Raw genomic sequence first — 24066 nt, 5'->3', positions numbered from 1 at the left:
TGCCCTGAGAGTATGGATAAGAAGATACAGGGACTTTTTAGAAGATTTATTATTGCTAAAATATGCATCTTATAGTCTGAAAAATACAGAATGTGAGTTATCTACTGCTGCTAGTAAAGAGTAATAACATTTAATTTGATTCCCTTTTTGTGTACCACATAGAAAAGCACGTTTGGCTTTAGGCAGATGTTAATGGCTCTTTAACCTCCATTTTTAGCCCGAGTATCTGATGCATAACGGATGGCAAGAATTGCCGCTGCTGAAGTGTGAAGTACAACAAGCACAGACTGATTTCTCCGTGCCTATATACCTTGAAGATGAGGAAAAATCTGTGGTGTCAGGTCAGTTTGCCGCAATGAGCCAGTATTGTTCTGCATTCTAAAATCTCAGTGACAGCGTGTAGAGTAACCCTCTCGGGCGCTCGGGCCTGTTGACTGAATGCACAGGGTTTGCAGCACGAGGCTGTCACTTATCTGTTTAGTAATGGATAGATCTTTTGTGTAATCAGTATTTCCTTCACAGATATAGCTTAGATTTTCTTAACTGTATTTTTAGAGAATACATTTTGTGTTTCATGTCACTCAGAGAAGGAGGAAGAAGAGGAGATCGCAGCAGCAGAGTCAAAACCCAGTGGAATGGCTGTCCTGGGCCAATTTATCATGAGGCAGAGTTATGTCAGTGCCTTAATTGTCATGATGGTAAGATGGTGTATCATACTTTTTAGAGTATATCTGCATAATTTCATCATGAGCCAATGTGAATACTTCAGTTCTTCAGTTCTACCAACCGCTTTCAGTCCTTGTAGGGGTTGTCTAGAATTACTAAGATACTTTTTTTTTATTGAAACAGCGCCTCTCTTATCTATTGGCTGTGTCAAGTATTTCAGTTCTGCACCACTTAGATACATGTATCTACTAGCTCTAGTACAACATACGACCTACAGACTATATTAGTGCATTTTACTGGTGTTTCCGGAGGAGAACAGACCCCTAGTTCCAATTCCAGACAATTCTCTTAAAGGAGACCTACCAAATAGACCCTTTAAAGTACGGTACATTAAAATGTTTATACTATGGTGTGATGTGCTGGTTGTAGAGTATTGGCAGAAAGGGTAGTGGATGTGATGTGATGCCATGCAGAACCCACCTCCAAAGATGGTGGTTGCTCTCCTGCTCTCCCACACTACCAACAACCAGTGAAATAGATGGGGGTGATACCGGCTGTATCGATCCCCCGGTTGGTGTTGTGGGGTGTACTTCAGCTCAGATGTTATATAAAGTCAAGCAGAACTGGAGAGCAGTTGAAAGCCAGAATTCATGCTGTTACTGTAGCAGCACAAAACGCTCTGCGGTTTCACCTTCTGTAGATATCCAGGCACAAGCTTAAATGTTACCAACAGCAGCGAATACCCGGTTGGTGGAGAGTTTTTCCTCTAAGAGTGGGTCATGTGCGGTCTCACTATTTATTTGATTATTCAGGGCTACATATACTGTACACTTTTTACAATCTACAGACAGCATTGCATTCAGTATCCAGCTCTCTGGCAAGGTCTTCTTCCACTGACTGTAGCAAGGTAGCACCCAGCCATCTGTAGCTCCTGCTTCATCCACTTAAAAGTAGTCTGTCATTCCCAAAACTCAAATTAAATTAATTATAAACTCACGTAGGGGCACTTAGCCCTACAAACATTATACCTGTAGAATAGATTTTAATGCTTTCATTTTTTCAGTGTATATATATATACACTATATAATCGTCTAATTCTGTCTGTTTGTAACGGAAATCCCGCGTCGCTGTCAGCCGGCTGCAACCAATCAGCGACAGGCGCAATCTGTCTGCGAATTTGCATGGCATTTGAACAACGCACGCCACCGCTACCATCGGGAGATCTGCGCGCTAGCCGGGAGATGACCAGCGCAGCGTTCAAGGTGCGGATGGTACCCAGGGTGCGGAGGAGAGGAGACTCTCCTCCAGGCCCTGGGTACCATAAACCTGTAAAAAATAGAATTAAAATAAAAAATAGTGATATACTCACCTTCCGATGGCCCCCGGACTCTTTCCCTCCTCTCACCACGCGCCTGGCATCTTCCGGTCCCAGTAATGCTTTGCGCGAAAGACCGCTGATGAGGTTGCGCTCTCGCGAGAGTGACGTCATCTCCCGTCCTTCGCGCTAAGCATTACTGGGACAGGAAGATGCCGGGAGCATGGTGAGGAGATCGGGGGCCGTCGGAAGGTGAGAATAACTTTTTTTTAAATTTTTTTAATTATTTTTTACATTCTATCTTTTACTATTGATCATAGAATCATAGAATCATAGAATCGTAGAGTTGGAAGGGACCTCCTGGGCCATCTGGTCCAACCCCTTACTCAAAGCAGGATTCGCTAAATCATCCCTGTCAGATGTCTGTCCAGCCTCTGTTTGAAGACTTCCATTGAAGGAGAACTCACCACTTCTCGTGGCAGCCTGTTCCACTCATTGATCACTCTAACTGTCAAAAAGTTTTTTCTAATATCTAATCTGTGTCTCCTCCCATTCAGTTTCATCCCATTGCTTCTAGTCTTTCCTTGTGCAAATGAGAATAAAGTTGATCCTTCTACAATGTGACAGCCCTTTAGATATTTGTAGACAGCTATTAAGTCTCCTCTCAGTCTTCTCTTTTGCAAACTAAACATTCCCAAATCCTGCAACCTTTCCTCATAAGACAGGGTTTGCAGACCGGTCACCATTCTGGTCGCTCTTTTCTGAACTTGCTCCAGTTTGTTGATGTCTTTTTTAAAATGTGGTGCCCAAAACTGGACTAGCCCTATTCCTCCCATTCTATATATGCTTTTTTCATTTTTATTGCCCAGATGTAGTACTTTGCATTTCTCCCTGTTAAAAACCATTCTGTTAGTTGCTGCCCACTTCTCCAGTTTATTTAAATCTTTTTGAATCCTCTCTCTCTCTTCTCCAGTATTAGCTATCCCTCCTAGCTTTGTGTCATCAGCAAATTTAATCAGTTTACCCTCAATTCCTTCATCTAAATCGTTGATAAAGATGTTGAACAATACAGGGCCCAGGACAGAGCCCTGTGGTACCCCACTTGAGACATTCTTCCAACTGGATGTGCAGCCATTTACGACCACTCTTTGGGTCCGATCACTAAGCCAGTTATGAATCCACCTAACAGTTGCCTTGTCCATTCCATACTTAGTCATTTTTTCAATAAGGATTGTATGAGAGACTTTGTCAAATGCTTTGCTGAAGTCAAGATATACTATATCTACAGCATTTCCTTGATCCACCCAATCAGTGATACCGTCATAGAAGGAAATTAAGTTAGTCTGACATGACTTATTAGTTACAAACCCATGCTGACTCTGTTTAATCACTTCATTCATATCCAGGTATTGACATACATGTTGTTTAATAATTTGTTCAAAGATCTTTCCTGGTATAGAAGTCAGACTCACCGGCCTATAGTTGCCTGGGTTCACCTTCTTCCCCTTTTTGAAGATAGGAACAACATTTGCTCTTCTCCAGTCTTCTGGCACTTCTCCTGTTCTCCAAGAATTTTCAAAGATTATGGAGAGGGGTTCAAAAATTTCTTCTGCTATCTCCTTCAGTACTCTGGGGTGTAATTCATCTGGACCTGGAGACTTGAATTCATTTAGGTTATCTAAGTGTTTCCTCACTAACTTTCTGTTTATAGATATCCTGGATTCTTCTATTCCCTTAATAGGACAGTGAATAACAGTTGATGTTACATTTCCTTTCTGAGAGAAAACAGATGCAAAATAGGAATTTAAAAGTTCAGCCTTCTCAACATCCTGTCTTACCATTTCATCATTTTCATCCTGTAAAAATCCTATAGCATCTTTGACTTTTCTTTTACTTTTGACATATCCCCAAAATCCTTTATTATTGCTTTTGACATCTCTTGCAAGGCTCAATTCATTTTCAGCTTTAGATAATCTGATTTGTGCCCTGCAGGTTCTGCAGACAGCATTATATTCTTCTTTAGATATGCCTCCCTCTTTCCATTTTATAAACATTTTTTTCTTCCTTTTTAGCATGTGCTTAAGTTCTGTGTTCATCCATCCTGGTTTCCTTAAATGCTTCCTATTCTTCCCTCTTTTCGGAATTGTTAACAACTGTGCTTTGAGAATTTCATTTTTCAAGATTTCCCATCCTTCCTGGACATTTTTGTCTTTAAGGATATCCAGCCATTGGATCCCTCCAATTCTATTTCTGAATCCCTTAAAATCTGCCTTTCTGAAATCTAACCTTAACGTCTAAGTCTTCACAGGTCTTCCGCCTCTAGTTATCCAAAATTCTAAAATAGCATGGTCGCTAGAGTTGAGCGAAACGGGTCGAAAAAATTCAAAAGTCGCCGACTTTTGGCAAAGTCGGGTTTCATGAAACGAAACCCGACCCTAGGATGAGGTCGGCCACGAGGTCGGCGACTTACGCGCCAAAGTCGCGTTTCACACTGTGGGCAACGTGATGACATAGGCACGGGTCACCACCATCTTTCAGAAGGGCATGCAAGTGATTGGCTTGCTTTGGTGGGCGTCACAGGGGGTATAAAAGGGCGTGCACGCCGACCGCCATCTTACTTCTGCCGATCTTAGTATAGGGAGAGGTTGCTGCTGATTCTGTAGGGAGAGCGTTAGGCAGGGAAGAAGACAAAAAAACTGCTTCTGCTGCTAGCGATTTGGCCTGCAAAACACACAAGTCACTGTGTGTGCAGTGCAAGGGGAGGCTATATTGTGGTGTATCAGTGGTGTTGGTTGTTGGGCTGCCTTTTAAGGCTTCCTGACACGCTGGCATTGCTGTTTACCCACTGCTCCGCAAACTGCTTTTTTAAAAGCAATCCAATCTCCCTTATCCTCTCATCACTTTGGTCACAGGCAGCTGTGCCATCGAGCGTGTCACATAGCGCTCAGATATCAGTGGGCCGCACACAATCCACAAGTGTCCACTGTCCACAAGTGAACGCAGAGATTCAAAATCTCCATTATCCTCTCGTCACTTTGGTCACAGGCAGCTGTGCCATCGAGCGTGTCACATAGCGCTCAGATATCAGTGGGCCACACACAATCCACAAGTGTCCAGTGTCCAAAAGTGTACGCAGAGATTCAAAATCTCCATTATCCTCTCGTCACTTTGGTCACAGGCAGCTGTGCCATCGAGCGTGTCACATAGCGCTCAGATATCAGTGGGCCGCACACAATCCACAAGTGTCCACTGTCCACAAGTGTACGCAGAGATTCAAAATCTCCATTATCCTCTCGTCACTTTGGTCACAGGCAGGTGTGCCATCGAGCGTGTCACATAGCGCTCAGATATCAGTGGGCCGCACACAATCCACAAGTGTCCACTGTCCAAAAGTGTACGCAGAGATTCAAAATCTCCATTATCCTCTCGTCACTTTGGTCACAGGCAGCTGTGCCATCGAGCGTGTCACATAGCGCTCAGATATCAGTGGGCCGCACACAATCCACAAGTGTCCACTGTCCACAAGTGTACGCAGAGATTCAAAATCTCCATTATCCTCTCGTCACTTTGGTCACAGGCAGCTGTGCCATCGAGCGTGTCACATAGCGCTCAGATATCAGTGGGCCGCACACAATCCACAAGTGTCCACTGTCCAAAAGTGTACGCAGAGATTCAAAATCTCCATTATCCTCTCGTCACTTTGGTCACAGGCAGCTGTGCCATCGAGCGTGTCACATAGCGCTCAGATATCAGTGGGCCGCACACAATCCACAAGTGTCCACTGTCCACAAGTGTACGCAGAGATTCAAAATCTCCATTATCCTCTCGTCACTTTGGTCACAGGCAGCTGTGCCATCGAGCGTGTCACATAGCGCTCAGATATCAGTGGGCCGCACACAATCCACAAGTGTCCACTGTCCAAAAGTGTACGCAGAGATTCAAAATCTCCATTATCCTCTCGTCACTTTGGTCACAGGCAGCTGTGCCATCGAGCGTGTCACATAGCGCTCAGATATCAGTGGGCCGCACACAATCCACAAGTGTCCAGTGTCCAAAAGTGTACGCAGAGATTCAAAATCTCCATTATCCTCTCGTCACTTTGGTCACAGGCAGCTGTGCCATCGAGCGTGTCACATAGCGCTCAGATATCAGTGGGCCACACACAATCCACAAGTGTCCACTGTCCACAAGTGTACGCAGAGATTCAAAATCTCCATTATCCTCTCGTCACTTTGGTCACAGGCAGCTGTGCCATCGAGCGTGTCACATAGCGCTCAGATATCAGTGGGCCGCACACAATCCACAAGTGTCCACTGTCCACAAGTGTACGCAGAGATTCAAAATCTCCATTATCCTCTCGTCACTTTGGTCACAGGCAGCTGTGCCATCGAGCGTGTCACATAGCGCTCAGATATCAGTGGGCCGCACACAATCCACAAGTGTCCAGTGTCCAAAAGTGTACGCAGAGATTCAAAATCTCCATTATCCTCTCGTCACTTTGGTCACAGGCAGCTGTGCCATCGAGCGTGTCACATAGCGCTCAGATATCAGTGGGCCGCACACAATCCACAAGTGTCCACTGTCCACAAGTGTACGCAGAGATTCAAAATCTCCATTATCCTCTCGTCACTTTGGTCACAGGCAGCTGTGCCATCGAGCGTGTCACATAGCGCTCAGATATCAGTGGGCCGCACACAATCCACAAGTGTCCAGTGTCCAAAAGTGTACGCAGAGATTCAAAATCTCCATTATCCTCTCGTCACTTTGGTCACAGGCAGCTGTGCCATCGAGCGTGTCACATAGCGCTCAGATATCAGTGGGCCGCACACAATCCACAAGTGTCCAGTGTCCAAAAGTGTACGCAGAGATTCAAAATCTCCATTATCCTCTCGTCACTTTGGTCACAGGCAGCTGTGCCATCGAGCGTGTCACATAGCGCTCAGATATCAGTGGGCCGCACACAATCCACAAGTGTCCAGTGTCCAAAAGTGTACGCAGAGATTCAAAATCTCCATTATCCTCTCGTCACTTTGGTCACAGGCAGCTGTGCCATCGAGCGTGTCACATAGCGCTCAGATATCAGTGGGCCGCACACAATCCACAAGTGTCCAGTGTCCAAAAGTGTACGCAGAGATTCAAAATCTCCATTATCCTCTCGTCACTTTGGTCACAGGCAGCTGTGCCATCGAGCGTGTCACATAGCGCTCAGATATCAGTGGGCCGCACACAATCCACAAGTGTCCACTGTCCACAAGTGTACGCAGAGATTCAAAATCTCCATTATCCTCTCGTCACTTTGGTCACAGGCAGCTGTGCCATCGAGCGTGTCACATAGCGCTCAGATATCAGTGGGCCGCACACAATCCACAAGTGTCCAGTGTCCAAAAGTGTACGCAGAGATTCAAAATCTCCATTATCCTCTCGTCACTTTGGTCACAGGCAGCTGTGCCATCGAGCGTGTCACATAGCGCTCAGATATCAGTGGGCCTCACACAATCCACAAGTGTCCAGTGTCCAAAAGTGTACGCAGAGATTCAAAATCTCCATTATCCTCTCGTCACTTTGGTCACAGGCAGCTGTGCCATCGAGCGTGTCACATAGCGCTCAGATATCAGTGGGCTGCACACAATCCACAAGTGTCCACTGTCCACAAGTGTACGCAGAGATTCAAAATCTCCATTATCCTCTCGTCACTTTGGTCACAGGCAGCTGTGCCATCGAGCGTGTCACATAGCGCTCAGATATCAGTGGGCCGCACACAATCCACAAGTGTCCAGTGTCCAAAAGTGTACGCAGAGATTCAAAATCTCCATTATCCTCTCGTCACTTTGGTCACAGGCAGCTGTGCCATCGAGCGTGTCACATAGCGCTCAGATATCAGTGGGCCGCACACAATCCACAAGTGTCCAGTGTCCAAAAGTGTACGCAGAGATTCAAAATCTCCATTATCCTCTCGTCACTTTGGTCACAGGCAGCTGTGCCATCGAGCGTGTCACATAGCGCTCAGATATCAGTGGGCCGCACACAATCCACAAGTGTCCACTGTCCACAAGTGTGTGCAGAAATTCTAAAACTCCCCTGTCCTATAGACACCTTGTACCTTGTTTTACATTACTATATAGTTTGTTGGATTTTGTCTACATTTCTACCAAAAATGAGGAAGGCTGGTGGAAGAGGCCGTGGAATTGGGCGGGGGTTGGCAGCTGGTAATGATGGTGTTGGTGGTGGATCTGATGGTAGTGGCAAGAGCAAAATAGGACCGAATGCAGGAGGTGCTGACCCTGCTTCATCGTCTGGCTACATAAGGCCTCGAACGCTTAGTTTTCTAGGAGTTGGCAAACCGCTTTTAAAGGCAGAGCATCAGGAAAAAGTTTTGTCTTACATTGCTGACTCAGCCTCCAGCTCTATCGCCTCCTCTTCTTCAGTTGTAAAAAGTAAAAGCACTGAGTCGTCATTGGAGGCTCATGTTCATGAACCACACCTTTCCTTGTGTCCTTCACCCCAACCAAGATTGAAGGATGACGCAGGCCATACTACTGATTACTCCATGGAGCTGTTTTCACATACCATGCCTGGATTATCAAGTCAAATGGTGAATTACCCAGGCCAAGATGAATCTGACATGGAGTGCACTGATGCACAGCCGCTGATGGATGATTCTGCTGGTACATTCACTCAGAGCACTACATTGTCCTCGCAGTGTACAGAGCCAGATTTTGACCCTGATGAGACTCAGGTGCCCCTTCCCGCACACTATACCACCATACACGGTGACACAGAGAAAGGTGCACATGACATAGAAGAGGAGGTGATGGATGACCCAGTTGTTGACCCAGATTGGCATCCATTGGGGGAAGAGGGTGCTGCTTCCAATAGCTCAGATGAGGAGCATCCACAGCAGACATCGACATCGCAACAGCTGTTATCTGGCAGGCCCGGAGCACTCCAAAGACAGGTTCCAAACATCAAAAGAGTTGCTGGACAGCTTGTCCAGAGGGTCAAAAGATCACAGCGTGCTAGGCCGCAAAATGTCTGCCAAAGTAGGAAGAGTGCAGTGTGGCACTTTTTTGAACAAAATCCTCATGATCAGGCCAAGGTTATCTGTAAGAAGTGCGCAAAGACCTTTAGCCGAGGGAAAAATCTGAAAAATTTGAATACCAGTTGCATGCTTAGACATTTAACCAGCATGCACTTGCAAGCGTGGACACAACACCAAACCTCAAGTGCCACATGTGCAACTGATCACAACGAAGGTAGTCAGCAACGCTACATTGTTTCCCCCACTGTAAGCCCACCGGTTAGCACAGCAGCAAATGTTGAGGTGTCGTTGCAAGGCCACAGCAGTCAGGGAATCCCACTGTTATATCAACGAAAGACTGATTCTAGGCCATCAGAAAGAACACCAACTCCATCACCATCATCAACCCTCTCTCAGTCCGCCCTGTCCACCGCTACTTCCACCATATGCAGCTCTCAAGTCCAGCTCACCCTCCCAGACACTATGAGTAGGTCAAGAAAGTACTCAGTCTCTCATCCGCGTACACTGGGTTTGAACGCCCACATTGCCAAACTAATCTCGTTTGAGATGATGCCCTTTCGGTTGGTGGAAAGCACAGCTTTCCGCGAACTCATGGCCTATGCAGTACCACGCTATGACCTACCCAGTCGCCACTTCTTCTCTCGCAAAGCCATCCCAGCCCTCCACCATCATGTGAAAGACCGCATTGTCCATGCACTCAAGCAGTCAGTGAGCGGAAAGGTGCACCTCACAACTGATGCATGGTCCAGTCGGCATGGCCAGGGCCGTTACGTGTCCATCACTGCGCACTGGGTTAATGTGGTGGATGCAGGGTCCACAGGGGACAGCGGTGGTGGGACAGTGCTGCCTAGCCCACGGTATAGGAAACAGTTGGCTGTAGGCGTTCGACCCTCCTCCTCCTCCTCCAGAAGCGACAGCTCGTCCACAGAGCGCAGTCGTACGAGCACTCCATCTGCAGCTGCCACTGTTGCACACGATGTGTCCCCCTATCGAGCAGCTAGTGGAAAGCGTCAGCAGGCTGTGTTGCAGATGATGTGTTTGGGCGACAGACACACCGCCGAGGTGCTGGCCGAGTACTTGAAGCGACAAACTGAGTCATGGCTGGGCAGTGTACATCTTGAGGCAGGCAAGGTAGTTAGTGATAACGGCCGTAATTTTGTGGCAGCCATACCCCTTTCAAAACTCAGCCACATACCTTGCTTGGCTCACACCTTGAACCTGGTGGTGCAGTGCTTCCTCAAAAATTATCCGGAGTTAACAGCCCTGCTCCAGAAGGTGCGAAGACTGTGCGCGCACATCCGCCGGTCGCCTGTACACTCCGTTCGTATGCAGAAGCTGCAGCGATTGCTCCACCTTCCCAACCACCGCCTCATTATCAAAATTGCAACAAGGTGGAACTCCACCCTGCACATGGTGGAGCGGCTGTGCGAGCAGAGGCAGGCCATAATGCATTTGTGGGACGATACACGGCCAGGCACTTTGAGAGCAGACATGGAGTTGACAGGCGTGCAGTGGTCGAAGCTGAAAGACCTTTGTAAAGTCCTTCAGTGTTTTGAGGAATGCACATGGCTGGTAAGCGCAGACGATGCCATCCTAAGCATGAGCATCCCACTTATGCGTCTGCTCATGCAAACTTTGACGCACCTTAAGGAGCAGGCGTCTGCAGCCAATGTTGATGAGGAAGAGGAGGAGGGAATCCTTGATGACATTCAGCCATTGTCTGCTCAGGGACCTCTCCTGGACGAGGTGGAGGAAGAAGAGGAGGAGGAGGAGGAGGATGATGGGGATGATTACTTAGGGGAGGAGGATGCATCTCGTGGGGCAAGTGAAAATGTTGGCGTGGCAAGGTCTGGTACAGGGTTTGTGCGTGACTGGAGGGATGTGGATTTGCCAGAAAGTGCTCCTCCACCCAGCACTCGCAGTGTATCATTGACACCGGGAACATTGGCCCACATGTCAGATTATGCCTTGCGGATCCTAAAAAGGGACCCCCGCATTGCCAAAATGATGAACGATGACGACTACTGGTTGGCCAGCATCCTGGATCCATGCTATAAAGGCAAATTACAAAACATCATGCCACAGGAGAACCTTGACCTAATATTGGCTAATAAACAAGCAACTCTGGTAAATCGGTTGCTTGAGGCATTCCCAGCACACAGCAGCGGTGATGGTTCTCACACGAGCTGTACGGGCCGGGGACAGCTTGGCAGAGGTGTTCGTGGTGCACACAGCAGAAGTGGCGTTGGAGACAGGGGTTTCATGACAATGTTGTGGACTGATTTTTCAAATACCGCTCACACAACTGGTAATACTGCATCGATGGAAAGTGACAGGAGACAGCAGTTGTCAACTATGGTTACAAACTACTTTTCCTCCCATATCGATGTTCTCCCACACAGGTCATTCCCCTTTGACTATTGGGCCGCTAAACTGGACACCTGGCCTGAATTGGCCCAATATGCCTTACAGGAGCTCGCTTGCCCAGCTGCAAGTGTGCTATCGGAAAGAGTCTTCAGTGCAGCTGGATCAATCCTGACAGAAAAAAGGACCCGTCTGTCAACCCAAAATGTGGATGATCTAACCTTCATTAAAATGAACCACGCATGGGTTTCCAAGGATTTTGTCTCACCTTCCCCTGATGACACATAGGGTGACAGAAAAATGGCTTGCTTTGGTCCACCTCTTCCTGGTACTTCACCTATTTCGCCTTTTGCATCAGTTGAATGTCCAACATCAACATATGCCACTTTCTAAAACTCCCTAACTGTGCTGCCTCCCCCCCCATGGCCGGGGTCACCACCTAGCGCACGACACCGTGCGAGTGCCGTTGCCCTGGACAGGTGGGTAGGCCGACTCTTGGGCGCGGGCACTGGCACAGGGTCCCTCATAGTGCAATCAAGTGTCTCTGACGGCGGTGGTGCACACCCGCCGTCAGACACACCGCAGTACTATGAGGGGCCCAGTGCCAGTACCGACGCCCACGAGTGGGCCCCCCTTGCTTGGCCAGGGCCCCAGCATTTTCAATCTTTACCTCTCCCTGCTCCTCCGCTGTGTAATCTGGGCCATCAAATCCATACTGTGCCTGACACCGTCTGAGCCTGCCTCCTGAGACATATATTTTGAATGTGTACGCTATCCATACATGTTATCCGGGGATACGGTACCCCTTCTAACCTTTGTGCAATGACGTGCAATCCATACTGGGCCTAACACCGTCTGAGCCTGCCTCATGCTGTATAGACATATATTTTGAATGTGTACGCTATCCATACATGTTATCCAGGGATACGGTACCCTTTCTAACCTTTGTGCAATGACGTGCAATCCATACTGGGCCTAACACTGTCTGAGCCTGCCTCATGCTGTATAGACATATATTTTGAATGTGTACGCTATCCATACATGTTATCCGGGGATACGGTACCCCTTCTAACCTTTGTGCAATGACGTGCAATCCATACTGGGCCTAACACCGTCTGAGCCTGCCTCATGCTGTATAGACATATATTTTGAATGTGTACGCTATCTATACATGTTATCCGGGGATACGGTACCCCTTCTAACCTTTGTGCAATGACGTGCAATCCATACTGGGCCTAACACCGTCTGAGCCTGCCTCATGCTGTATAGACATATATTTTGAATGTGTACGCTATCCATACATGTTTTCCAGGGATACGGTACCCTTTCTAACCTTTGTGCAATGATGTGCAATCCATACTGGGCCTAACACCGTCTGAGCCTGCCTCATGCTGTACAGACATATATTTTGAATGTGTACGCTATCCATACATGTTATCCGGGGATACGGTACCCCTTCTAACCTTTGTGCAATGACGTGCAATCCATACTGGGCCTAACACCGTCTGAGCCTGCCTCATGCTGTATAGACATATATTTTGAATGTGTACGCTATCCATACATGTTATCTGGGGATACGGTACCCCTTCTAACCTTTGTGCAATGACGTGCAATCCATACTGGGCCTAACACCGTCTGAGCCTGCCTCATGCTGTATAGACATATATTTTGAATGTGTATGCTATCCATACATGTTATCCAGGGATACGGTACCCTTTCTAACCTTTGTGCAATGACGTGCAATCCATACTGGGCCTAACACCGTCTGAGCCTGCCTCATGCTGTATAGACATATATTTTGAATGTGTACACTATCCATACATGTTATCCGGGGATACGGTACCCCTTCTAACCTTTGTGCAATGACGTGCAATCCATACTGGGCCTAACACCGTCTGAGCCTGCCTCATGCTGTATAGACATATATTTTGAATGTGTACGCTATCCATACATGTTATGCAGGGATACGGTACCCTTTCTAACCTTTGTGCAATGACGTGCAATCCATACTGGGCCTAACACCGTCTGAGCCTGCCTCATGCTGTATAGACATATATTTTGAATGTGTACGCTATCCATACATGTTATCCAGGGATACGGTACCCTTTCTAACCTTTGTGCAATCACGTGCAATCCATACTGGGCGTGAGAACGGCTGGCGAGCTGTTAAGCAAGCTACAGCACCTGTCCAGACAAGTACAGGGATTCCCTAGCGAGGAGACTTATTTGATTGTTTTCTATGTTGGGACAGCAATTTTTGGGGAGCACTATACTCTGGAGAATGATAGATGGGGCCCACCATACACTGGAACATTCCAAAGGTGGACATCAGACACTGGAGCAGCATTTACAGGGCCCATTATACACTAGAGCAGTAGAAATGGGGCCCATTATGTTTGGAGCATTATTTGGGCCCATAAGACAGTGGAGCTTCATCCATGGGGACCAACATATAATGTAGCATTATGTGGAGCTCATCATATACTGTTTCAAACATTATATGGGACCAATGATTTTGCATGGAGAAATAGATGGGCCTCGTCATGAGATGTAAAAAGTGAGGTATTTTTCATTGTACTATACCGCTATTTCTCTGCCGTATCGGAGCATGATGAGTTGTGGTATGTGTTAAAGGGGCGCTCTTTCGCCCAGGGCACATGAACACCTGCAGCCAGCCCTCCCCCCCCACAAATTTAGCCAAATAACCCCCATTTTTCAGTGCGTAACTTGTATTATGAAGTTAATTAAGGTTGACAAGCTTAAGTAAGAAGAATTGATGCTTTTGGCATTCAAATGGGCACTGTAGGTGTGTTTCCTGTCCTCCTCTCACTGCCGACTTTTATTCCCCATTGACTTACATTGGGTTTCGTGTTTCGGGACGACCCCGACTTTTCCCTATAATCGGACGATCTTGCTCGACCCGACTTTTGGAAAAGTCGGGTTTCACGAAACGAAACGCGACCCTAAAAAAGCAAAAGTCGCTCAACTCTAATGGTCGCTACCTCCTAGGGTCCCAGCCACTTTTACCTCCTCAACCATTTCCTCCCTGTTTATAAGGATTAGATCCAAGGTAGCAGTTCCCCTTGTTTTCTCCCTTACCTTTTGGAAGATAAAGTTGTCAGCAAGAGAGGATAAGAATTTCCTTGACCTGTTAGTTTTGCCTGAGAGAGATTCCCAACAAATGTCTGGATAGTTGAAATCTCCCATGACAACTATGTCATATTTTTTGGAGAACTTAGCCATTTGATGCATAAAGAGTTCATCCATATCTTCAGCTTGCACAGGCGGCCTGTAGTAAATGCCTACAATGGTGTCCTTTCCATTGTTCTGTCCTTGTATTCTTACCCAAACAGTTTCCACAGAACTCACAGTCAGCATCAATAGTAAAAAGTTGATCACAATTGTCAAACACTATGCTTGACAAGTGTTACCAACCTGTCAATCACATTCCATGCGATGCTTCAAATCGCTTGGAATGCGCTTGAATTCCGCACGCAAAAATCGTGTGAAAAACGCATGTTTTCTGCTGGAAAATGCATGCGTTTTTCCCGTGGCGGTAGTTGCAGAAATGCTGTGGGTATTTCCGCAACGTGGGTTCTTAGCCTCAGTGTGACACGCAGCAGCAACCAGGCTCCCGCTGTGAGGTCACCAACCGTGGTGGATCGTCCTGGACCATCTTTTGAACGTCGGTCTCCCGCTGGCCATAATCTAGAATACCCGATGTGTTAGAATCGGGCCACCATCTAGTGTGTATATATATATATATCATTTTATTACATATATGAATCACTCTTCCACCCTCTCAATTAGCATTCTTCACACTTCCTGTAATGTTGATGGACAGTGCTCGCTTTGGAGCCCTGTCTGAATTTAATCTTCAGCACTCCATGCTTTGACAATGCAGGAATCGATCTCATCCTTCTCTTCTGTCTGCAGTGGCCACTTGCATCACACAGGATCAATTGGTAGTGGAGGGCTGATGTTGACAGTAGAAGGGAATGAGAACTTACTCACAATGACACCGTACGAGCTGAGTGCATGCACATATAGCATGTGTGTGTGAAGCGTCAGGTTCCGGGCGCTGCACAGCAGGAATCTCGAGCTTTGCCATCAATGGTCTCCCATTCCTCTTCAACCACTGTGGAGCCTGCTCAGCAGACTCCTCGACCCCGGTGTTCTGCTCACACCAGCATTGTGGGCTCGGTTGCTGCTGCCACCTCTGGTCCAGTTATGGCAATGCAGCCTGGCCAGCAGCAAAAGACTCCAGAGTCTAAGTCCTTCCTTCGGTCCACTGAGCATGCTCGTGGGACGATCTCCCATTGGGGAACGGGGGTCACATGCTCAGGTCCTTCTGCTCACAATGGATCTTCAGGAGGGTCCCGGAAGGACTTCGCTATAAAAGGTTCGCATGGCCGCCATGCCATGCGCTATGATAGACTCTGAGGCTAAAGTGTTTAGTGTATGTGTGATGACGGATGTATGAGACTGGTGATTGACTCATTAAGATTCCCCCTCCTTGGATATTACACACGAGTTAGTGTTTAGGAATCAGAGTCAGCACCGTTGCTCTGACACTGCCTAGCGCCGCAGTGTAACTACGCATCACTCTCTAGAGCCCTGGGGCGTCGGCCAGTACAGGCCTCTTGAACCACTGCTACCGCAGCGTTCGCCAGAGAAGCACCGTGCGCCATATGTGCGCTTTCCAGCTCAGTTCTCAGGCTGGTTAGTGGCGTCCACCAGGGCGGACATTGCACCCGCTCAGAGCGGTGGTTCACATTGCTGTGATCTGTGATCTTAACAGGTCTCATTTATTCATCGGCTGGTGCGAACTCCGTGGGGTAACGGAGTTCGTCCCTGCAAGCACCGGGTCAGTGGTTACCCGCCAGTGTCCGGCTTCCCCCTACACACCTCTCTCCTCATTGCTTAGCTGCAGTTTGTCACCTCTGCACGGTGGGCCTCAGGCTGCAAACGCACCTCATATATTATTCCATCTTTATTATTTGGTGCATTCCGCCAGCTCGTAACAGTGTGCACATACTGAAATCCCTCTTCTGTCAGCATCAATGGACTGCTGCTTTAATCTTGTGTGCAGTGAGGCCGCTACACTCAGGAAAGGGATGAGAACACTCCTGCACACAATAAAACTGTGTGTGTTCTCGGCTCCTGCAGTGTCGGTGCGTGCAGGCATGGAGATTCAATTCAGGCAGCACTCCAAAGAGAGTGCTGTTAGTTGAGTTAATGGGAAGTGTGGAGGATGCTAATTGAAAGGATGGAACAAGTGCACAGAACACTTGGTCACGCCAAGGGTGCACCAAACCCCCTTCATTTCCTAATCTAATAAAACTGTTTTTATATAGAAATGAATGTAGTGAAATATATTTTTTTATTACGACTATGTCCCCTATAGGATTATACAAGTGGTTTAGTTTAAATTTTGGGATAACTGACTTTATACAGAACAGATCCCTTGTGGGCATTCTGGCAGTCCCCCTCCATGGAGTATAGGTTAAATGGCTTCTAAATATTGCTGTACCTACAACTTCGCATGAAATGACTAAATGTTCTAAATACCCTAACTTTGACCTGGAATTGTGGCCTGTTTGTAACCTAACCACAACCACTAGCTAGAACCTTCTATATGATGTGGGCAGGAGAGTGGGGAGTTCTCGCGCTAAGCTGGAAGTCTAGGAGAACTACAAATGTGTAAAACTACATACTTATACAATTTAAAGTCTTTTTTTTTTGCATACGAGAAAAAAATTGCCTATGTTATTCAGTTTACCATATCTGATTTCGATCCATTTTTGATCCCAGTATCGGGTTTTCATTAGTGAGGCATTAATTTCTCATTAAAAAAAATTCCAAGCAATTCTTACACATTACACAGTAACAAAACAGAAAGCCATCAGATGACACATGGATGACATCCAAGTACTGTGTGTTTTTCTTTCAGAGATCCATTCACTTAATTTGCAATTTCTATCATCTTTAATTTGCACATTCTATCTGTGAACACATACAGTGGAAAAAATAAGTATTTGATGCACTGCTGATTTTGCAAATTTTCCCACCTACAAAGAATGGAGAGGTCTGTAATTTTTTATCGTAGGTACACTTCACTTGTGAGAGACAGAATCTTAAAATAAAATCTCAAAATCACATTATATGGTTTTTGCATAATTAATTTGCATTTTATTGCATGAAATAAATATTTGATACAAAAAAACAAAGAAAACAGAACTTAATATTTGGTACAGAAACCTTTGTTTGCAATTGCAGAGGTCAGACATTTCCTGTAGTTCTTGACCAAGTCTGCAAACAGCAGGGATTTTGGCCCACTCCTCCTTACAGATCTTCTCCAAATTATTCAGATTTTGGGGCTGTCGTGGGGAAAGATTGAGTTTCAGCTTCCTACAAAGATTTTCTATTGGGTTCAGTTCTGGAGACTGGCTAGGCCACTCCAGGACCTCGAAATGCTTCTTATGGAGCCACTCCTTAGTTGCCCGGCTGTGTGTTTCGGGTCATTGTCATGCTGGAAGACCCAGCCACGACCCAGCTTCAGTGCTCTAAGGCTAGTTTCACACTAGCTTTTTTTGCGCTGCGTTTCTTGCGCACATCAAACGCATGACAAAAACGCATACAAACGTTTATATGCGTTTTCAAGCGTTTTTCATACGTGTGCTTTATTTTTGCGCAAGAGTTAGTTTCAAAGTAGGAAAATTCTAGAAAAATTATTGCAACAGACAACACCAATGGGACATGAGGGGGCGTGTGTAATGGTAATTCTTTACATAGTCCCTGTGTACAGCTGAATTCTTCACATTTGCTTGCTTTTTCTCTCGACAACATGGATCTGCGCTGGAAGAGTATTCACTTCAACTTGAATCTGGACATCAGGATGGCTCAGGCTTATGCAGTTGCTTGCCATCAACAAAGGGAGAGAGAGAGACAGCGAAGGCGGCAGCGGCGGCGTTTGTGGATACATCCGATTGTTGAACTCCGTGAGAGCCGTGGAGCGTACCACACCCTCTACAGCGAGCTCCAGGCAAACCCGGAGAATTTTACTGACTACATACGGATGTCCCAACAAAGCTTCAAGGATTTACTTTCTCGTGTTGAACAACCCATCCTGAGACAGGACACTCAGGCCGTGGGAATGACTTCCAGGCTTTTAAGAACTCGGACATGGGCCGGAGGTTGTATGGCAACCAATTTAATTTTCCCATGCCACGGACTCTTCCCCACACCGAAGCTTCGCCACTGCCCTTTGTAATGGTTGAGGATGAGGCTTTTCAAATGTGCGCAAACCTACTGAAACCCTACTCCAGCTGTGACTTGGACCACACCAAAAAAAATCTTTAATTACAGGCTGACCAGGGCCAGAAGAACTGTAGAGTGTGCTTTTGGGATTCTTGTCTCCAGATGGCGCATTCTCAGCACAGCCATTAATCTTAAACTGGAAACAGTGGATGAGGTGGTTAAGGCGTGTGTGGTTCTACATAATTTTGTAATGGCTAAAGAGCACCCTAACTTTGAACTAGATGAATCTGCTGCAAACCCATTGCCTGAATTCACTCAGCACCCTCTCAGGTGATCCGTTCAAGTTGGCCAAATGAGGGACCAATTTGCGGCCTACTTCATCTCAGATGTAGGACGGGTGGAATGGCAAGAGCAATTGGTGTAAAAAAAAAATATTGCGTGTATATATTAATAAATAAACTTGTGTTGATACCTGTACCGAGTGCACTATGTCTTTTTACACTGCAATACAATTATCAACTGTCCAAGTATTCCTGTGAATTCATGATGCTGTGTTTTGTGAATCATGAATTTACTTGCACTCCTGACTAGGTGACTACACATACACCCAATTTGTATGCCCTTTATCAACTCTAAAGTTTCTGCTCAATTTTTAGCGACAGTGGATAATACAAATAATATTTGTGTCACATGATCTGAAGTTAAAAATTGTGATTTGGGTATGCACTCACAAACGTCATTCTTTATGGGACACCTGACCATGTGATTATAAATATTATTTGTAGGATCACCACTGTGGCTTGAGTTTGAACTGAGACCGGACAGATAATAAAGCTTATACAACTTCTACAATCCCCAAGGCCTAGTGTCAAGATGAAGTGAGGACGCCCAAAATAACGCATCCTGACTTCAGAATGTTGTCACATCTGGCCAGGTAAATACACATATGAGTTAAACTGCAGCATTGCTACAGTCTGCATGAAATATGTTCAGACTGAAGCAACGCTGCAGGTTAAAAATCACATGTGTATTCACCAGCCCAGTTTTGATATATAGTTGTGATACTAGGTCTGGGTATTGTACATATGACATGTTTTTTAACCATCATTTCGTCAGTTAATTCAACACACACTGAATAGAGGATGAGGCTATTTGCAAGGTAGAATTCCCCGGGCTGGTCTCACAAAAAGGAGGATGGTAAAAACAGTCCATCCTCAATTCAGTTTTTATGATACCTGCCAAGGTGACAATAGATATGCCTTGCACTCAACACCATCCTCTATTACGTCTGTGCAATTTGGGCAAACTGAAGAGACTGGTGGTGAAAATACAAGTCATATATTTGTTTTGTTGACAACACATATCTCCTTGAAACACACAAGAAACATGTGTCAGTAGTGGAGAAATGAGTGGGCAAATAAACAAAGTGTACGGCGTAGTGTGTGTACGGCGCAGTGTGTGGAGGTAGCGACAAAGACATTAATAAAACGTTATTATGGTAAACCATAACTGCAAGTTTATTTTAAACAAAATAAAAAAAAAGTTTTTTTTCCCTCGTTTGGGGGAACTACGTATCACGTTTTGGGTGTGCAGTGACGAGGAACGACTTATAGTGGATGAAGGTGTTCTAGGGGAAGGGGCGACAAAAGTTGTGGGGGAATGGAGGTCACTGATGGAAATGGAGTTAGCCAAATTAGGAGGAGGGGGGAGATACTGTCAAATTTTTTAGTGTTTTTTTGTCTCCTTAAAGTAGCCTGCCTGGACCTCCTTGTGCCCAATGCCCGCCTTGAGTCTTGTGCGCACATAGAAGTTTGAGCAAATATGGAATGGGGGTCCCCGTTTGCTGCTGCTGTTGTGGCTGCTGTTGCTGTTGCTGTGGCTGCTGCATTTGTGGCTGCTGCTGCTGCGGCAGCTGCTGCTCAGTGGTGGCGGTGGCAGTGCTCATCCTTGCAGGAGCACTGGTGGCGACAGTGCTGGTCCATGTTTGTGGAGCGGTAGAGGCAGGGCTACAACATGTAGGAGGGGTGGCGGCAGGGCTGTTCCACGTTGGAGTAGTGGTCATAGTGGCAGTGCTCCAAGCAGGCATGTGGGTGGTGGTGGTGCTCCAGACAGGAGCAGCGCTTGCCATGGTGGTGGCGGTGAGGTGACCAGCAGCACTCAGACTTGTGGTGCTGTAATGGTGGCTATCAAGGCTTTGCATAGAGGTGGCCGCGCAGTAGTATGCAGCAGAAGTCGGTACTGTTGTGAAGCGAGTCAGTGGTGGCACAGGTGGGAATGACACCGCTGACTGCTGCACGTACCGATTCTTCTGCATAGCCTGCAAGTAAGCAGTGTTGCAGGCCTGCAACACACTCAGCTGTTGCTCAGGACTAAGGTGTTCCGCCATGCCCCGTTCGATTTTACTAAAGAAATGGTGCGCTGGTCTGTTGAGGTCGGCCTCCAGATGGTCAAGGCGCTGTTCGACAGAGTTGAGGCGGTGTTCCATTTGGTTAAAACCTCTTTCCATGAGGGAAAAACCGCTTTCAACTCTGTCTGACAGTGACTTGAGGCTGGCATGAAAGGCCTCGCTCAAGTGCATGAACTCGGGCAAGACAGGCCTGTCCAAGGCCCTCTGGCGCTGGTGGGTAGTGCTCGCATAACCAGTGGCAGAGACCTGGGACAGGGGAACACCTGATTGACCAGCTTCCTGGTCACCAGCTGTCCGTGTTGCTGACCTGCAAGGTGCTTCCTGGCTATCGGATGGCTGGGACGGGTCAGAGGACGTCCGATGAAGGACCGCTCCAGGGACAGGTTGCAGGGTGCTGCTCCAGGTGCTGTGGAAAGAAAAGAAAAACATTACTGTCATGCATTTACAAGAAGCATCAGCTGTGGACTAGAAAAGCATTTATTTTAAAACCACCAAAAAAAAAAAAATACTTACGCTCTGGTGGCAAGGACCGGTCTTAGGAACTCCAAATTGCGATGGTACCGGTATTTGGATCTGGTCCTTGCCGCTGAACCACTGCGAACCTGTCCCTCAGCACGAACATCAGTGATGAAGCGGTCCTTCATCGAGCGCCACCGTGTTCTGACTTTGTTCACTGTTGAAAAAAAAAAAAAATTTATGACTATGATGCAAGATATATTCTATGAGTAAACACAACTGTGCCATCAGTAAATACAGTCAAAGCAGCACAATTCAGCAATACAATACCCAAAGCAGTGACTGTTGATCCTGATATTACGGTTGTGTTTCCACATAGAATATAACTATGAGTAAACACAACTGTGCGCCATCAGTAAAACAGTCAATGCAGCACAATTCAGCAATACAATACCCAAAGCAGTGACTGTGGATCCTGATATTACGGTTGTGTTTCCACATAGAATATATCTATGAGTAAACACAACTGTGCCATCAGTAAAAACAGTCAATGCAGCACAATTCAGCAATACAATACCCAAAGCAGTGACTGTTGATCCTGATATTACAGTTGTGTTTACACATAGAATATATCTATGCGTAAACACAACTGTGCCATCAGTAAAAACAGTCAATGCAGCACAATTCAGCAATACAATACCCAAAGCAGTGACTGTTGATCTTGATATTACCGTTATGTTTACACATAGAATATATCTATGAGTAAACACAACTGTGCCATCAGTGAAAACAGTCAGTGCAGCACAATTCAGCAATACAATACCCAAAGCAGTGACTGTTGATCCTGATATTACCGTTATGTTTACACATAGAATATATCTATGAGTAAACACAACTGTGCCATCAGTGAAAACAATCAGTGCAGCACAATTCAGCAATACAATACCCAAAGCAGTGACTGTTGATCCTGATATTACGGTTGTGTTTACACATAGAATATATCTATGAGTAAACACAACTGTGCCATCAGTAAAAACAGTCAATGCAGCATAATTCAGCAATACAATACCCAAAGCAGTGACTGTTGATCCTGATATTACGGTTGTGTTTACACATAGAATATATCTATGAGTAAACACAGTGTAATCAATGTCAATAGTCACTGCGGCATCACAGAGCAGGTAAATACTTGCGAAACGCCTTTTTGGAGGTTTCAGGGGCGCTGTCCCAGCCATCCATCAACGCTGCGGCCACCTCATTCCATAGCCGCCGGGTCACCACATTGTCCTTGTGCAGCTGGTCACGGCTGTCCCACACCGGGACACGCTCCTGGACAAGTTGTATCAGGTGTTCATTATCCAGGTAGACGTCTTCATCCCGTTGTGGAACCTAGAAAAAAAATCAAACATTAGAATCTTTGTGTGAATGAAAAAGTTTTTAAAAAAAAATAGGAAAGAAGAACGATAGAAGATAAAAAAATAAATAAAAAAATTAACATTCAAAATGATGTACATTACGTGTCACTGCCGGGACTTGGCTTTGCTGCTCACACTGTTCAGTGTCACTAGACGGGTCCGATGATGATGTCTGAAAAAAAGAATACAAATTATTAGACATTTGTATAAGCAGCAGCTATACTTACTCAAAGGCACAAAAAAATCACCTCATGCTCTGCTTGGGCCACTTCCTCCTGGGATGGGGAACAATTGGATCCAGAAGAAGACATACTGCATGTAAAAAAATACAAACCATTAGTACATAATAAACTTGACAAGACAGGCATACATTTACAGTTGTGGCCAAAACACAAATTCTTTGGTATTATTATCTTCATTTAATTTGTCTTAAATGAAAAAACACAAAAAGAATTGTCCTAAAGCCAAATTGGATATAATTCCACACCAAACATAAAAAAGAGGGTGGACAAGTATTGGCACTGTTCGAAAAATCATGTGATGCTTCTCTAATTTGTGTAATTAACAGCACCTGTAACTTACCTGTGGCACCTAACAGGTGTTGGCAATAACTAAATCACACTTGCAGCCAGTTGACATGGATTAAAGTTGACTCAACCTCTGTCCTGTGTCCTTGTGTGTACCACATTGAGCATGGAGAAAAGAAAGAAGACCAAAGAACTGTCTGAGGACTTGAGAAACCAAATTGTGAGGAAGCATGAGCAATCTCAAGGCTACAAGTCCATCTCCAAAGACCTGAATGTTCCTGTGTCTACCGTGCGCAGTGTCATCAAGAAGTTTAAAGCCCATGGCACTGTGGCCAACCTCCCTAGATGTGGACGGAAAAGAAAAATTGACAACAGATTTCAACGCAAGATTGTGCAGATGTTGGATAAAGAACCTCGACTAACATCCAATCAAGTTCAAGCTGCCCTGCAGTCCGAGGGTACAACAGTGTCAACCCGTACTATCCATCGGCGTCTGAAGGAAAAGGGACTGTATGGCAGGAGACCCAGGAAGACCCCACTTCTTACCCCGAGACATAAAAAAGCCAGGCTGGAGTTTGCCAAAACTTACCTGAAAAAGCCTAAAACATTTTGGAAGA

General features: G+C 46.1%; 1 protein-coding gene across 1 annotated transcript in view; it reads left to right on the top strand.

Moving 5' to 3' along the window:
- LOC141096108 (piezo-type mechanosensitive ion channel component 2-like) overlaps nt 1-24066 on the top strand; it is a 242528-nt gene that overhangs the window by 70169 nt on the left and 148293 nt on the right. The window contains 2 exon segments of the mRNA XM_073582522.1: nt 218-341; nt 586-698. Coding sequence (XP_073438623.1) covers nt 218-341; nt 586-698 — 237 coding nt within the window.

Source organism: Dendrobates tinctorius, unplaced genomic scaffold, assembly GCF_039654945.1.
Source record: "Dendrobates tinctorius isolate UK_male_01 unplaced genomic scaffold, ASM3965494v1 ptg000071l, whole genome shotgun sequence".
NCBI lineage: Eukaryota > Metazoa > Chordata > Amphibia > Anura > Dendrobatidae > Dendrobates > Dendrobates tinctorius.
This window is presented reverse-complemented; position numbering and strand designations above follow the sequence as displayed.